At 48.8% G+C, this 13,217-nt stretch overlaps 1 protein-coding gene and 1 pseudogene across 1 annotated transcript in view; both read right to left on the bottom strand.

The window, feature by feature from the left end:
- Positions 1-477: 477 nt before the first annotated feature.
- Positions 478-13,217, bottom strand: part of LOC146356156 (uncharacterized) — a 34,585-nt gene continuing 21,845 nt past the window's right edge. The window contains 2 exon segments of the mRNA XM_084830029.1: positions 478-3,383; positions 3,710-5,266. Of these exon segments, the coding sequence (XP_084686155.1) occupies positions 3,349-3,383; positions 3,710-5,266 (1,592 nt within the window). The 3' untranslated portion in view covers positions 478-3,348.
- LOC146356157 (uncharacterized) lies at positions 8,328-9,910 on the bottom strand (annotated as a pseudogene).

Raw genomic sequence — 13,217 nt, 5'->3', positions numbered from 1 at the left:
GCTCAATTGCCAAGGGGCCGAGGAATAGTCACCCAATGTTACTCTCTGAAATCAGCCCTGTAGGTAGGACCAGAACCACTGTAGCACAGTGCCTCCAATACCCATCCCACGGAGTCGATCCAGGAGGATATCATGATCAATGGTATCAAAAGCCGATGAGAGATCGAGCAGAATTAACAGGGTTGCACTCCCCCTGTCCCTCTCTCGATGAAGGTCATCCATCAGGGCGACCAAGGCTGATTCAGTCCCATAACCAGAATGAAACCCAGACTGAAATGGGTCTAGATAATCTGTATCCTCCAAGAGTGCCTGCAATTGGTTCGCCACAACCCTCTCAAGTACCTTCCCTAGAAAAGGGGTATTTGCGACTGGGCGGTAGTTATCTAAACCTGTTGGGTCCAGGGTGGGCTTCTTCAGGAGTGGCTGCACTACTGCCTCCTTAGGGACAGCAGGGACCACCCCTTCCCATAGGGAAGCATTTATCACTCCCTGGACCCACCCAGTCATACTCCTTCGGCTAGCTTTTATTAGCCAGGAGGGACAGGGATCAAGAGGGCACGTGGTCGGTCGCATTATTGCAAGCATCTTGTCCACATCATCAGGCCGTAACAACTGGAACTGATCCCACAAAATCAGGCAGATGGTGGCATCAGACACCTCGACTGGTACTGCACAAACTACAGCATCAAGGTTGCTGCGGAGACAAGCGATTTTGTCCTCAAAGTGCGATACAAAAAGGTCAAAGCGGGTCCTCGACAGGGCCAGGGCCCCATTTACTGGGGAAGATGTTAACAACCGCCGGACCACCCGGAAGAGCTCCGCTGGACGGCTACTTGAGGACGCAATGGAGGCAGCAAAATAAACCTTCTTTGCTGCCCGCACTGCCACGCAATAGGCACGATTATGCCCTCTAGAGCATGCTCGGTCGTCTTCATTTCGAGTCTTGCGCCATTTGCGCTCCAGCCGATGTCCAGCCTGTTTCATTGACCGCAGCTCCCCAGTATACTAGGGAGCAGAATGGGCTCCACAATGTTGGAGAGGGCACTCAGGTGTGATCATGTCGATGGCCCTCCGCATCTCACTGTTCCACAGTGAGGCTAGGGCCTCAGCTGGATATAAGCAGTCCGTATAACTGAATATGTATCCAAATGCAATTGACAACTATGGGATATATATTCAAATGTGGAGAGAGCAGAAAGATCTTCAGACCACTGAATGACTGGTGCTGGGTATTTATCTTTCCAAGCTCGCAGAGCAAGTCTCTTTGCAATGATAAGGGCTCTCAAAATCCAGATTCACCATCCATCTGTTAGTCTCCACATCACAATTTTTTTCTACAAGAAAATTAATACAAGCAGTAACTTTCAACCAAAAAGAAGCCACTACAGGGTGTCAGGGTGGAAACTGAGCCCATAGAGCCCCAAAGCAGTTCTGATTCTGAGGAGGAACAGCAATCCGTGGGAGAGGAGCTTGCTCATCTCTCACAGGCACAGCAGCTGGCAGAGATTCCTCCTGCCAGCATTCCTGGGAGTGACCCTGGCAGTGAGAGAGCGCTGGAGGGGGGCTTGCTGGAGGCTCGGCGCAGACGCAGGGAGCGACGACAGATGGAGGGCGCCGAAAGGAGGCGCTCTGCTCGTTTGACACTCAAACAGCGGTCGCGTCCCGAGGACCCAAGGGAAAGAGGATCTCTCCATAGCCCATAAGTTCAGAGTCTTCCTGTGGTTCCCCTTCAAACGGGGACCAACTGCCTTACCTGGAGCTTAGACTACTCTGCTATCTTTCCCCAGTGCTGTTCCTTGCTATGTCGCTAGTGATTAGTATCCGAAAGAGTCATAAAGTAATAAAGGAATAAAGCCTTGGAAAGAATCCTCGTCGTCTGTGTCCTGGGTTGGCTATTGGAGGGAACTGCAAGAGGCAGCTAGGGTGCTCCTGACAGCTACACCAATATCAAGTGCCTCAGTATGTCCTTTTGACATCGTCAACGTTTAGCCAGAGACCACGTCTTCCACGGCCAATATACACAAAACATCTTTTTTTGCTGAATCAATCTCAATTTTAAGTAGAAAAAATTAGTACATATGGAAGCTAAGGCAACTTTCCACTGATTAAGCTGTGCAGAGCACTCTAATTCCCTGTTCCATTAAACTCCCCAAAGACGTTTGCCAGGCACTACATTGTTCTCTTATTGTTATCACCCTTCCTCTGATCTAAACTATCTCAGTCAAGCACAGCGCTCCGATTATATAGCACACATGCGCGTCACCCCACCCACTCACTCAGCCAATCATCACGCATATGCGAATCCACCATTCCTCCTGTCACTCATCTCACTCTAGAGATACTCACCATAAACATAGACTCATAACAGGAACACACTGCTATACTTCCAGATTCCATATATACAGATGTGTAATGTCACACTTCTCTTATATTAAAAAATGACAACACAACTCTAAGGGGTTTACAAAATCAGAAATTAAATAGATTATAGTAAACACAAAAGCCCATCAGCTAAGAGAGCAATCCCATCGCCCCTAGACAGCATCTGGGGTGGGGTGGGGCATAGGATAGTTCAGATTCCCGGATGCAGGGTCAGAGACACCGCTCCAAAGTTGGGCCCGGGAGTCCAAGCTCCCCACCCCCTCTCCCTCGCAGCCGGCGAGGAGAGAACTGCACCTGGCACCTCTCCGAACTCGCAAAAGCGACCTCAGAGGGAAAGGGGGCAGTTCTGTGGGAGGGAACTGGGGATGTGAGCCTCCTTCCCTGTCTAGCAAAAAAAATGCTGGTCTAGCAAAAATGCAGAGCGAGAGAAGCGTGGAGGCCAGGATTGCCTCTGCACTCCTCCTGCTCTGCATTGGATGTCTGTCAGCCTCCAAGTTTGGAGGCTAATGGGCATCCAGATAGGATTGTTCCCTAAAATGTGTAAAAGGAGGCTCCTCCTCATGGAAATTTCCCTCATGGAATTTTTTTCCCCATGACATTTTCCATGAATTTTTTTTCCCCTCATGGAAATTTCCCGCATGGAAATTAGCTGACATTAATTCAAGTCCGAGTTCTCAAGGAAGATCTCTCCACACTCCAAGTACGGTTTCTCCTCCAGCTGCAGTCTCTGGTGATCTTCAGGCTTTCTCTGTGGTGAAAACTCACGCTACCATCTGAACTGCTGCGTGGTTGATGCCCCCCGGTGCTATCACCCAAGGCAGGCTTCTCCAAGCTGGGGCCCGCCAGATGTGCTGGACTACAACTCCCAGTATTCCCCAGCTAACATGGTTCATGGGGGATGCTAGGAGTTGTAGTCCAGCACACCTGGAGGGCATGAGGTTGGAGAAGAGTGCACTAAGGCCTCCGTTATTCCACTCTCCAAGCATTGATAGGTCTTCTCCCTGTGTGAATTCAGTGATGAAAAGGACCTATTTTATTTATTTATTTACGTTTATATCCCACCTTTTTTTCCTCAAGGAACCCAAGGTGGAGTACATAATCCTCCTCTCCTCCATTTTATCCTCACAACAACAACCCTGTGAGGTGGGTTTGGCTGAGAGTCTGTGACTGGCCTAAAGTCACCCAGTGAGCTTCCATGGCCGAGTGGGGACTAGAACCCGAATCTCCTGACTCCCGGTCCAACACTCTACAACCACCCTTGGCCAAATGGAAGCTCATCCCACACTCCACACTTAAAATGATTTTCTTCCTGTCTGAATTTCCTTACATGAAATAAGGGAGACTCTCCAAAAATAGCCCTTTCCAGACTCCATGCATATAAATAGCTTCTCCCCGTACGAATTCCTTGATGGCATATGAGGCTTCTGCTTATACTTGAAGCTCTTTCCACACTGCAGAGATTTAAATGGCTTCTCCTCTGTGTGGATTCTTTGATGAAAACTGAGGTGCATCTTCTGAGTGAAGCTCTTTCAACACTCCAGGCATTTCAGTGGTTTCTCTCCTCTGTGTTTTTTTGTGTGTGATCTAAGGCTTGAGCTCTGAGTGTATTTTTTCCCACACTCCAAGCATTGAAATGGTTTCTCTCCTGTGTGGGTTTTTTGATGATACAAGAGGCTTCTTTTTTCACTGAAGCTCTTTCCACACTCTAAGCATTTAAAGGGTTTCTCACCTGTGTGGATGTTTTGATGGTTCACGAGGGTTTTGTTTGCACTGAAGCTCTTTCCACACTCCAGGCATTTAAATGGTTTCTCCCCTGTGTGAATTCTTTTGTGTGATGTAAGGTTTGCACTCTGACTAAAACTCTTTCCACATTCAATACATTTATATGGTTTCTCTCCCGTGTGAGTCTTTTCATGTCTACTGAGGTATCTGCGCAGGGTAAAACTTTTTCCACACTCCAGGCATTTAAATGGCTTCTCCCCTGTGTGCATTCTTTGATGACACATGAGACTAGTGTTTCTACTGAAGTTCTTTCCACACTCCAAGCATTTGAATGGTTTCTCTCCTGTGTGGGTTTTTGTGTGTGATATGAGGCTTGAGCTCTGAGTGAATTTTTTCCCACACTCCAAGCATTTAAATGGTTTCACTCCTGTGTGGACTTTTTGATGGTACACAAAGGTTTTGCTTATACTAAAGCTCTTTCCACACTCCAGGCACTGAAATGGTTTCTCCCCTGTATGAGTTCTTTGGTGTTCCATAAGATGTGAGCTCCGACTGAAATACTTGCCACACTCCAAACATTTAAATGGTTTCTCCCCTGTGTGAGTTCTTTGGTGTGATATAAGGCTTGAGCTCTGAATGAATTTTTTCCCACACTCCAAGCATTTAAATGGTTTCACCCCGGTGTGGACTTTTTGATGGTACATAAGGGCTTTGTTTACACTGAAACTCTTTCCACAGTCCAGACATTTAAATGGTTTCTCCCCTGTGTGAATTCTTTTATGGTGCACAAGGGTTTTGTTTACCCGGAAAGTCTTTCCACAGTCCAGACATTTAAATGGTTTCTCCCCTGTGTGAATTCTTTTGTGTGACGTAAGGTGTGTTTTCTGAGCAAAATTCTTTCCACACTCAAGGCATTTAAATGGTTTCTCCCCTGTGTGTATTCTTTGGTGTGACACAAGGTTTGAGCTCTGGGAGAATTTTTTCCCACACTCCAAGCATTTAAATGGTTTCTCCCCTGTGTGCATTCTTTGATGAGAAGTAAGATGTATCTTCCGAGTAAAGCTCTTTCCACACTCCAAGCACTGAAATGGTTTACACCTGGCTCCTTCCAACAACACCTTGCATGGCTTTTCTTCATTCTTACTCTCCTGCCCATCACATTCTGGAAGGAAGAGAGACAATTGGTAGCAGCCGAAGTGAAAAATGGAACTTGAAATCAAAGAACTAAGACTATTAGTTCACTATCATCTAGCAGCAGTCATTCAATTAGGCCAGAAGTCCCCAAAGTTTTTGGACCTGTGAGCACATTAGGGAATTTGAGAAACTGCTGTGGGCACCACCACAAAATGCCTAGTCAGTTTATCACTGTTTTGGCATCTACCTTTCGCATCTATGGATCTTAGGCTGCGTCTTTATCAGGAAAACTTTTGTTTCATGTGTATTGGACACCGCAAAGTCTCTTTAGTAAGGGATTGTCTAATTCAGCTAATTGCTGGCGGTGCAATGCAGCTAATGCTTCTTTTAAATGTGTGTTTTGGCAGTGTTGAGTACTTGCTTCTTTTTGGGAGGAAGTTCTTACAGAGATAAATTTTGAACTGGAACAGCCGTTAATCTTCACTGATGTACACGCTCTTTTAAATTATTTGCCAGCTTCATGCAAATTAAGAAATGGTCCACATAAATGGATTTTCTGTGCCTTTTTGATAGCTAAAAGACTGATACTACAACATTGGAAGGATAAACACTCACTTCCTATAACGCAACGGACTGAGGACCTTGTAACACTTTCACTGTTTGAAAGGGTGGCATATAGACGTCACCTTCAAGTGGATACTTATTTGGATATTTGGTTCACTTTTGTTGCAGCCCATGTATAATTGCTAGAAAACTGTATGCATTTCGTACAAATCCGTGTGCGTGTGTGTGTATCTATATATCTATATATCTATATATATAAAAAAAATAAAAACATTGGAAAAAATTAATTTGGAAAAAAAAAACGAACCTATAGCAGATGGGGAGTTGGGCCTGCAAGGCATCTCCAGCTGCTCTGATGAGAGACCAGCTCCATCCAGGCTCTCAACTCTTTCCATTCAAGGTGATCACTTTAAGAAAATTGGAACTTCTAAGAACTGGTGCCTTCGTCTGCTTTTTCTCCTCTTCACGCAACATCCCTTTTTCCTTCTGTGTCATATCTTTTAAGCTGTGGGGTGCCACAGGGTTCTGTTCTATCCCCCATGCTGTTCAACATCTATATGAAGCCACTGGGCGGGGTCATTAGGAGTGTTGGGGTGGGGTGTCACCAGTTTGCTGATGATACTCGGCTCTATTTCTCCTTGTTGTCGGAGTCGGCTGAGGCCGTGAAAGTGCTGGACCCGTGCCTGGAGGCTATAACGGGCTGGATGCGGGCCAATAAACTGAAGCTAAATCCCGACAAGATGGAAGTTCTGTGGACTGCTGTTTCCTGAGTCCAGGAACTGGGTGAGCGACCTGTCCTGGACGGGGTTGCACGCCCCCTGAAGGAGCAGCTGCGTAGCTTGGGAGTACCCCTAGATCCATCCCTGTCACTGGAGCCCCAGGTGGACTCCGTGGGCCAGAGTACTCGGGGCCAGCTTCGGCTGATCCGCCAGCTACGGCCTTTCCTGGACAAGGATAACCTAGCCACAGTAGTACACGCGCTGGTAACTTCCTGATTAGACTTTTGCAATGCACTTTACGTGGGGCTGCCCTTGAAGACGACTTGGAAGTTGCAGCTAGTGCAAAATGCAGCAGCTAGACTGCTGGCTGGAACACCTCATAAAAACACCGGTTTTAAAGGAATTGCACTGGCTGCCAATACACTTCCGGTTGGAATTCAACTTTCTGGTGATGACATTTGAAGCCCTAAGTGGCTTGGGACGTTGATATTTGAGGGAGCGCCTCTGCCTGCCCAAGGACTGAGATCTGTTGGAGGGGCCCCCCTCTGCATCCCACCAGTGCAAGACATACACAATGGTGGGACGTGGGAGAGGGCCTTCTCTGTTGTGGCACCCACAGTTGTGGAATGCCCTCGCCTTGGAGGCCCAATTGGTGCAGACACTGGTTTCATTTCGGTGCAAAGTAAAAACATGGCTTTTTACCAAAGCCTTTGAGGGCTAAATGCATTCCCTAAAGTTGCACACTGTTTTTATATTATTATTATTATTATTATTATTATTATTATTATTATTATTATTATTATTAACGCACCTTTTTCCCAGTGGTGGGACACAAGGAGGCTTACTAACAATAAAACATATACAGTTAAAACATATGAAAATATACAAAAGTTAAAATATAATTAAACAACAATACAATTAAAATTAAATTAAAACAGCATTTTAGCAGCTTACCCCCAGATTCCAACTATGTCCCAAAGGCCTGCTGGAACAAGAATGTTTTAGCCTGCCTCCGGAAACACATCAAGGAGGGAGCCATCCTAGCCTCCCTGGGAAGGGTGTTCTACAGCTGTGGGGCAGCCACTGAGAAGGCCCTCTCCTGGGTTCCCACCAAATGTGCCTGTGACAGTGGTGGGACCGAGAGAAGGGCCTCCCCAGAAGATCTCCAGACACAGGCAGGTTCATAATGGAGGATACGGTCTTTCAGATAACCTGGACGGGAGCCGTATAGGGCTTTGTAGGTCATAGATAGCACTTTGAATTGTGCCCGGAAACAGATTGGAAGCCAGTGAAGCTGTTTTAACAAGGGAGTTGTATGCTCTCTGTAGCCAGCCTCAGTCAACAGTCTGGCAGCAGCTCTTTGGACCAACTGCAGTTTCCGAACACTCTTCATAGGCAGCCCCACGTAGAGCACGTTGCAGTAATCTAAACGGGATGTAACTAAGGCATGTGCCACTGTGGCCAGCTCAGACATCTCCAGGAACGGGCGCAGTTGGCACACTAGTTTTAACTGTGCAAAAACACTCCTGGCCACCGCTGAAACCTGAGCATCCAGGCTTAGGGCTGACTCCAGGAGCACCCCCAAACTGCGAACCTGAGTCTTCAAGGGTATTGCAGCCCCATCCAGCACAGGCTGAATCCCTATTCCCTGATCTGCCTTCCAACTGACCAGGAGCGCCTCTGTCTTGTCTGGATTAAGTTTTAATTTGTTCTCCCTCATCCAGTCCATTACTCATGCCAAACGCTGGTTAAGGACAGAAACAGCTTCCTTGGAATCTGGTGGAAAGAAGTTGTAGAGCTGGGTGTCATCAGCATATTGGTGGCACCGAACTCCAAAACTCCGGACAACCTCTCCCAGTGGTTTCATGTAGATATTAAATAGCATTCGGGACAGAACAGATCCCTGAGGGACCCCATAAGCTAACGGCCACGGAATCAAACAGGCATCCCCCAACACTACCTTTTGAGTTTGCCCCCCTAGGAAGGAATGGAACCACTGTAAAACAGTACCCCCAAGTCCCATCCCAGCGAGGCGTCCCAGAAGAATACCATGGTCGATGGTATCGAACGCAGCTGAGAGGTCCAGCAGAACTAACAGGGACACACTCCCCCTGTCCAGTTCCTGGCATAGGTCATCCACCAAGGCGACCAAAGCTGTCTCCGTCCCATACTCAGGCCTGAAACCAGATGAAATGGATCAAGATAATCCGTTTCATCCAGGATCCCCTGGAGCTGGGAGGCCACCACACGCTCTAATACTTTGCCCAAAAATGGTACGTTAGAGACTGGACAATAGTTATCTAGTATGGTGGGATTCAGGGATGGCTTCTTCAACAGAGGTCTCACAACTGCCTCTTTTAAGCATAATGGAACAATGCCTTGTTCCAGAGAGACATTAACCACTCAGCCAGTCCTCCTCTGGCCTCTTTAGTAAGCCAGGAGGGGCAAGGAACCAGCATACATGTGGTGGCTCTCACCGCTCCAAGGATCCTGTCCACATCCTCAGGCTCCACAAATTGAAAAGAATCCATCAACACTGAACAAGCAGGAGCCAAAGTGACATCCACAGGATCTGCATCAACTACAGCATCCAAGTCAGAACGAATCTGAGTGATTTTATCAGCAAAGTGCTGGGCAAATTGTTCACAGCGGGCTGTCGAGTGGCCAGAATTTTCATCACATGGGCCAGGATGGAGAAAGCCCCTGGCCACTCGAAACAGCTCCACTGGCCGGCTCCCTGCAGATGCAATAGTGGCAGAAAAGAAAGACTTCTTTGCTGCCCTCACTGCCATGGAGTAGGCTTTGAGATAAGCTCTAGCCTTTGTTCGATTGGACTCGTTCCGAGTTTTCCGCCAACGTTGCTCTAGTCTCCGTCTCATTCGCTTCACCACCGCCATTTCCCTAGAGAACCGGGGTGCTGATTAGGCTCCACTCCATGAGAGGGGACGCTCAGGAGCGATTATATCCACCGCCCTAGCCATTTCCCTATTCCAGAGATCGGCTAGGGCTTCGACAGAATCGCCTGCCGAGGCAGCAGGAAAATCCCCGAGAGCCGTCAGGAAACCAACCAGATCCATCAGCCTCCTGGGGCGGACCAACTTAATCGGTCCCCCACCCCTGCAGAGGCACTGAGTTCCAGTGAGTCTAAACCCCACCAGGTAGTGATCTGTCCACGACAACGGAACAACAGAAAGTTCCTCCACAGCCAGATCACCGTCATCCTGCCCAGCATAGAAAACTAGGTCTAGAGTGTGACCTGCCATATGAGTGGGGCCAGAAACCACTTGGGACAGACCCACGGTCGTCATGGAGAAGTCCTGAGCCACTCCCGACAGGGCAGCCTCAGCACGGATGAAGTCTCCCAGCAGAACAAGCCGAGGGGACTCCATCACCGCTGCTGAGATCACCCCGGCTAGCTCAGGGAGACTGTTGAGCAGCGGGGTGGGCGGTACATCAACAGAATCCCTATTCTGTCCCGAGCACCCACGTTTAAGTATACGCACTCAAACCCAGTAGACTGTGGGCCAGGGCACCTGGTGAGGGGAATAGTATCACGATAGACCACTGCAACTCCACCCCCCCACCCCCCAGGTCTAGCCTGCTGTACTACAGAAAACCCTGGGGGACAAAGCTGAGATAGACTAACACCCCCAGCTTCATCCAACCAGGTCTCTGTAATACATGCCAGGTCGGCATGCTCATCCAGGATCAGGTCCTGGATGGCCGCTGTCTTACCCTTCACCAACCTGGCATTCACCAACAGTATTTTCAACCCAGGGGGGCTGCTGCCAAGGCTACCCAGGTTATTTGTATTGGGGGACTGCTTGGGGACAACCAGGACCCTGTTATGGTCCCCACTCCACTGAACACACGACTGTCTCCCCCCACCATATCTCCCTCTGCCCTGCATGACTGTGATGGCTGCTCCCTGGGTCCCTTCATCTCCCCTTCTTTCTTTGGAGCATATCCCTCCAAAGATAGATGTGTAACCAACACCCCCCCACCCCGCCACTGACAAGGGGCAGGGCCCTCGCCCTCGTGTTCCCCCAAAGGGGTGAACCCCTCTGGTGTCGCCCTTCGGTGGCCGTCCCGCCCCACAGGAGCCTAGCTTTTATGCCCCCTGCCCAGGAAGATGACACAATCGGGCGGGGAGGGGGTGGCCTTCCTGGGAGAAGCTGCTGAGTCGGGGCCTTAATCCTGCGAAGAGGCGGCACTCCCAGTGATGACGTGGATCTGGAGTCCTGGGGGCAGAAGCAGAGGTAGCAGCAAGCAGCGGATTCCCTCTCCTTCCCCCGGCAGTTGTTCTTGGCTGGGGTCCTCCTCTCTCCCCCAAGGAAAGCTGCAGTCCTGTTTTAACTGTTTTATTGTTTTAGATTTTAATTGGTGTTAGCTTGTTTAATGATTTAATGTGCTTTTAGCTGTTTAAATTATTTATTGTTTTATAAATTGACTTTATCTGTACTCCGCCCTGAGATCTTAATGATATAGGGCAGGATACAATTGTTTTAAATAAAATAAAATATTTTATACCATAACCCTGCAGGCAAGGACTGTGTTGTTTGTTACTGATTTCATAGAAGCTGCTGTGCCAGCCTTTTTGGCTAGAGAGCAGGGGGAGATACTCTATGGAGGCCGGTGGCTCCGATTTTGGAGGGGCTACAGATCCATTCTAGGTTTCAGTCAGAAGCAGCCAGAACTCTAAAGGAGCCAACCAAGGTGCTAAACCTATTTTGGGGCTGGGTTCAGCACACCAGATAACTCCTTTAGAGTTCTGGCTGGTTCTGGCTGAAACCCAAATAGAATCACAGCCCCACCAAAATTGGACCCATCAGCCTCCACTGGAAATACTTTAAATAATACATTCAGTAACAACGCCATGCACAATGCTGTCATCTCCTTGGAGGTGGGGCAGGGCAGAACTCTACAGAAAAAAAGGAAGGAAGAGACTCATAGCTCCATGGCAGAAGTTGTGTTTTGCGTGCCTAAGGGGCCAAGAAGGAAGGAAGAGATCCATAGCTCCATGGCAGAACTTGTGTTTTGCGTGCCTAAGGGGCCAAGAAGGAAGGAAGAGACTCGTAGCTCCATGGCAGAAGTTGTGTTTTGCGTGCCTAAGGGGCCAAGAAGGAAGGAAGGGATCCATAGCTCCATGGCAGAACTTGTGTTTTGCGTGCCTAAGGGGCCAAGAAGGAAGAGACTCATAGCTCCATGGCGGACGTTGTGTTTTGCGTGCCTAAGGGGCCAAGAAGGAAGGAAGAGATCCATAGCTCCATGGCAGAAGTTGTGTTTTGCGTGCCTAAGGGGCCAAGAAGGAAGGAAGGGATCCATAGCTCCATGGCAGAACTTGTGTTTTGCGTGCCTAAGGGGCCAGGAAGAAAGAGACTCGTAGCTCCATGGCAGAAGTTGTGTTTTGCGTGCCTAAGGGGCCAAGAAGGAAGGAAGGGATCCATAGCTGCATGGCAGAACTTGTGTTTTGCGTGCCTAAGGGGCCAAGAAGGAAGGAAGAGCTCATAGCTCAATGGCAGAAGTTGTGTTTTGCGTGCCTAAGGGGTCAAGAAGGAAGGAAGAGACTCATAGCTGCATGGCAGAACTTGTGTTTTGCGTGCCTAAGGGGCCAAGAAGGAAGGAAGAGATCCATAGCTCCATGGCAGAACTTGTGTTTTGCGTGCCTAAGGGGCCAAGAAGGAAGGAAGGGATCCATAGCTCCATGGCAGAACTTGTGTTTTGCGTGCCTAAGGGGCCAAGAAGGAAGGAAGAGATCCATAGCTCCATGGCAGAAGTTGTGTTTTGCGTGCCTAAGGGGCCAAGAAGGAAGGAAGAGATCCATAGCTCCATGGCAGAAGTTGTGTTTTGCGTGCCTAAGGGGCCAAGAAGGAAGAGACTCATAGCTCCATGGCAGAACTTGTGTTTTGCGTGCCTAAGGGGCCAAGAAGGAAGGAAGAGATCCATAGCTCCATGGCAGAAGTTGTGTTTTGCGTGCCTAAGGGGCCAAGAAGGAAGGAAGGGATCCATAGCTCCATGGCAGAAGTTGTGTTTTGCGTGCCTAAGGGGCCAAGAAGGAAGGAAGAGATCCATAGCTCCATGGCAGAAGTTGTGTTTTGCGTGCCTAAGGGGCCAAGAAGGAAGGAAGAGATCCATAGCTCCATGGCAGAAGTTGTGTTTTGCGTGCCTAAGGGGCCAAGAAGGAAGAGACTCATAGCTCCATGGCAGAACTTGTGTTTTGCGTGCCTAAGGGGCCAAGAAGGAAGGAAGAGATCCATAGCTCCATGGCAGAAGTTGTGTTTTGCGTGCCTAAGGGGCCAAGAAGGAAGGAAGGGATCCATAGCTCCATGGCAGAAGTTGTGTTTTGTGTGCCTAAGGGGCCAAGAAGGAAGGAAGAGACCCATAACTCCATGGCAGAAGTTGTGTTTTGCGTGCCTAAGGGGCCAAGAAGGAAGGAAAAGATCCATAGCTCAATGGCAGAAGTTGTGTTTTGCGTGCCTAAGGGGCCAAGAAGGAAGGAAGAGCTCATAGCTCAATGGCAGAAGTTGTGTTTTGCGTGCCTAAGGGGCCAAGAAGGAAGGAAGAGATCCATAGCTCCATGGCAGAAGTTGTGTTTTGCGTGCCTAAGGGGCCAAGAAGGAAGGAAGGGATCCATAGCTCCATGGCAGAAGTTGTGTTTTGCGTGCCTAAGGGGCCAAGAAGGAAGGAAGGGATCCA

This window comes from Heloderma suspectum, chromosome 2, assembly GCF_057233095.1.
Source record: "Heloderma suspectum isolate Gila_16-S chromosome 2, 16-S_ref, whole genome shotgun sequence".
NCBI classification, from domain to species: domain Eukaryota; kingdom Metazoa; phylum Chordata; class Lepidosauria; order Squamata; family Helodermatidae; genus Heloderma; species Heloderma suspectum.
Note: the sequence above shows the minus strand (reverse complement) of the source record. Positions and strands in the feature narration are given on the sequence as shown.